The sequence below is a fragment of the Varroa destructor genome, unplaced genomic scaffold, assembly GCF_002443255.2.
Source record: "Varroa destructor unplaced genomic scaffold, Vdes_3.0 BEIS01000001.1, whole genome shotgun sequence".
Taxonomy (NCBI): domain Eukaryota; kingdom Metazoa; phylum Arthropoda; class Arachnida; order Mesostigmata; family Varroidae; genus Varroa; species Varroa destructor.
The window spans coordinates 3,358,554-3,361,601 of record NW_019211454.1 but is presented as its reverse complement, the minus strand read 5'-3'; the positions used below and the strand labels follow the sequence as shown (position 1 = coordinate 3,361,601).

The 3,048-nt window shown below is 39.2% G+C and overlaps 1 protein-coding gene across 3 annotated transcripts in view; it reads left to right on the top strand.

Moving 5' to 3' along the window:
- Positions 1-520: 520 nt before the first annotated feature.
- Positions 521-3,048, top strand: part of LOC111255531 (uncharacterized) — a 6,160-nt gene continuing 3,632 nt past the window's right edge. The window contains exons 1-3 of one of the 3 annotated variants that reach the window (XM_022817594.2): positions 521-643; positions 1,967-2,129; positions 2,728-2,997. In XM_022817594.2, the coding sequence (XP_022673329.1) occupies positions 1,981-2,129; positions 2,728-2,997 (419 nt within the window). In that variant the 5' untranslated portion in view covers positions 521-643; positions 1,967-1,980. Of the gene's footprint in view, positions 694-1,238; positions 1,509-1,966; positions 2,130-2,727; positions 2,998-3,048 lie in introns of those variants that run through there. The other 2 variants (XM_022817592.2, XM_086976337.1) reach the window with 2 other exon arrangements.

Below are 3,048 nucleotides of genomic sequence, written 5' to 3'. Positions count from 1 at the left end.
CTCATCATTAGTAGCAGTGTATTGACCAGAATGGTAATAATTTTGAACGTCTACGATAGGAGAAAGGTTATATATTTTATGCAGATTTTTTTGCGATTTAAATACGGTTCTTACGTTTTACTTAGTCAAACCGTGTATACATTTTTGGAACACCCTGTATTAATGTAATTCGCTTCGCTTTTGTATAAAGAAGAGCAACTTTTCTACCACAGATTCTCTCCATAAACGGCCCATAGATACCGCTAAATTATTTATAAGTCAATTTTGGTTACAAACATGTACGTATTAAAACCATTACTCTATGGGTTTTCGAAGCCGATGCTACATTTGAGACTCGAAGGAGTGGAGTTGTGCGTAATCGTGATTTAGCCGGAGATAATATCGGAAGGGATAGGAAAGGGCAGCCCACCAGGGCCGGGTGCTGGCCCGATTCTTCAGGACAAACAGGACGAGGTTCTGACGGAGCGAAAGACCCCACTCGCCCTTCTCCTCGGCCATTTTGATTCCTTCAGCCAGAAAGACCAAGCAGCACAACACCGTAGCATACAACACACAGACACACGCAACACCGTCACACTGATCGTCGTCCATTGCAAAATATAAACATTGCGCAGCGGAGTTTACTCACTTCGGATCTTGCACCGTGAGAACCTTTTTTACGGTTCGGTAGGATAAGCAAACGATTCCTGTACGGTAGGCATTTCAGAAAAGATCGTGGAATCCAGTTTTCATAGTGGCATCGGTGGAATCCTTTTTGTTCCCATTCGACGTACATTCTCTTGTAGCTGTGCCTAAGTATTTATGGCTTCTACTATTATATGATGTCTATCTGATTTGTACATTCGCGCTAGTTATAGTCGAAGCATGTTTTCCACGGGGCTTTCGGTAATCGTCGACTTGTGAGCTCGTGACCAACGAAAACTAGTGCATATTTGCCGCATATCGAAGTGGTAGACGAAAAAACGTTCAGGCCTTCATATTGAATATATATCTATTGACAGCTTGTTACGTTAGTTAGAATCCAGAAGGTTTTAACCAAATTTTTAACTGTTTTCGATGAGACCCCATGACTCTCGGACTGTTAATATGTTAGATGATCTAACGTTACCGTAAATTTTCACAGTACGGATAAGATCGACTTTGCTCTAAATGTTAATACTGTATTATCTCGCACTTCAGGTCGTCCCTATTCGAAAGTCTTTTGCTGGTAGTACGGTTTTTTTACTCACATTCTCTGGGGAATGTGGAAGCTCTCTCCACCAACGAAGGTTTGATTATGGTGAACGTGAGCTGAAAAGTAAAATCTGATACATAAAGCAACGTCCGGGCCGTTCGAGCGGTGCTCTCAAATGATTAGCTAAGAGAAGAGTGTTTGCATGAAGCTTATTGATGTAGAACTGAAAAATGTCTTTAATTGTGCTATTTATTTTCACAAAACTAATCTAGAATATGGAAAATTGTGTGGTGGCGCAACTTCTAATAAACTTGCTCTTCATGCTCCATTATTAGTGCGTTAATTCGCTTCAACTCTTCATACAAACGGAAAACACTGTCATCTATTATATAAGCCAGTCAGATAAGTTATGTTTCGATTCGTTTGTAGCGTTATTACCTTCATCGAAAACTTTGAATTATTTTGTAAAGGTTTGCCTTACGACAACTAACGAAAAGCAATACAAATTGTAACTTATACAAGTGAAAAAGATGTCCAAAAACCTCAAATTACATTGGTTAGTCGGACTCGTGATGCGATTTTTGAAAAATCTAATTTCTTTTCACAACGCAGCAAATATGATAACCATCCTGAGTGCAACCTCACAGCAGTTTAAATATCATAAGCGGTCTTCTTGATTTTTTGCCTAAGGTCGATGATATGCCTCCCAAATATGTCTCAGGTTCTTTTCATTATATAACATTATTTACAGAAAATTCAGTGTTATAGTAATTTTTCGTTGCTTTGATTAAGAATATTTGACGGCCATGGCGGTTGGCGTGAAGCCGCGTAGTGACGGATCATCTCCAAATGGTTTGACAACGGGGCGAGCAGTCGCTGTCTTGGCAGTCGTCGTTGGTTGTCTCGTGATTCTCTGGCCAAAGATCTTCTATCCGATGCTCATTGTAGCGTTAAGGTAAGCGCTAAGCTACACAATTTGTCACACATCGTGTCTAAGTTATTGTAGGACCGATACATTGACCCTTGGTTGTACATGAAAATGGCATTCTGATTGTCTTTCAAAAAATCTATGGTCATGGTAAAAATTAAAGATTATTAGTTTCTAGAATTGATCTAATTATAGATCAAAATAGCTTTCCATACGTATGACTGCTATATATACAAAATTCGGGTCTTTACTGATAAGCATATTGTTATAAAACTAAGTAAACATTCGTACCCGCATTTGTATGAAATAGATTTCATAACACTAGTTTTTTTTTTTACGAAACATACGTTATTGAAGCATAGCCATTAGTTACTTTGTCTACAATGACTTGAGCGCACCTGCTCTACGTATGCACATCAATGACTAATAACAATTGATACAAATATTGAGCCTCATAGCAATATAGGGAATCCATTATTCACTCTTGCTGTATAAAATAACTCGTATGTTACAATGTTACCGACAACTTGCCGTAAACATAAATAAACTTGAATTTAAGTATATAGTAAAACGCAAAAATATCGGGTTTTTGGAAAACTAACGGATAAACGTCATTTCTTAATAGAGGAACTGATGGAAGCGACACGGATTATCCCCCTCCAATGGTGCCCGGGGGTCCAATGGCAGCTCGACTACAACAGAGCGGAAAGCGAGTTCCACCTCCACATGCGCGACTGGCCGCTCCTGGACCCCAAGGCCCGAGTAAGGGCGCCTCGAAAAGTTCAACATTTAACATTATAATGCCCATTTATACTCTTGGTATCATCATTCTCTTTGTCTACATGATCTTCAAGATTATGTCCCGCAGCGATAAAGAGAAAGTCGATCTTAACAGGTTAGAATGGCGCAACTCATTATATTTAGTTATAAGGCACATCAAACGATC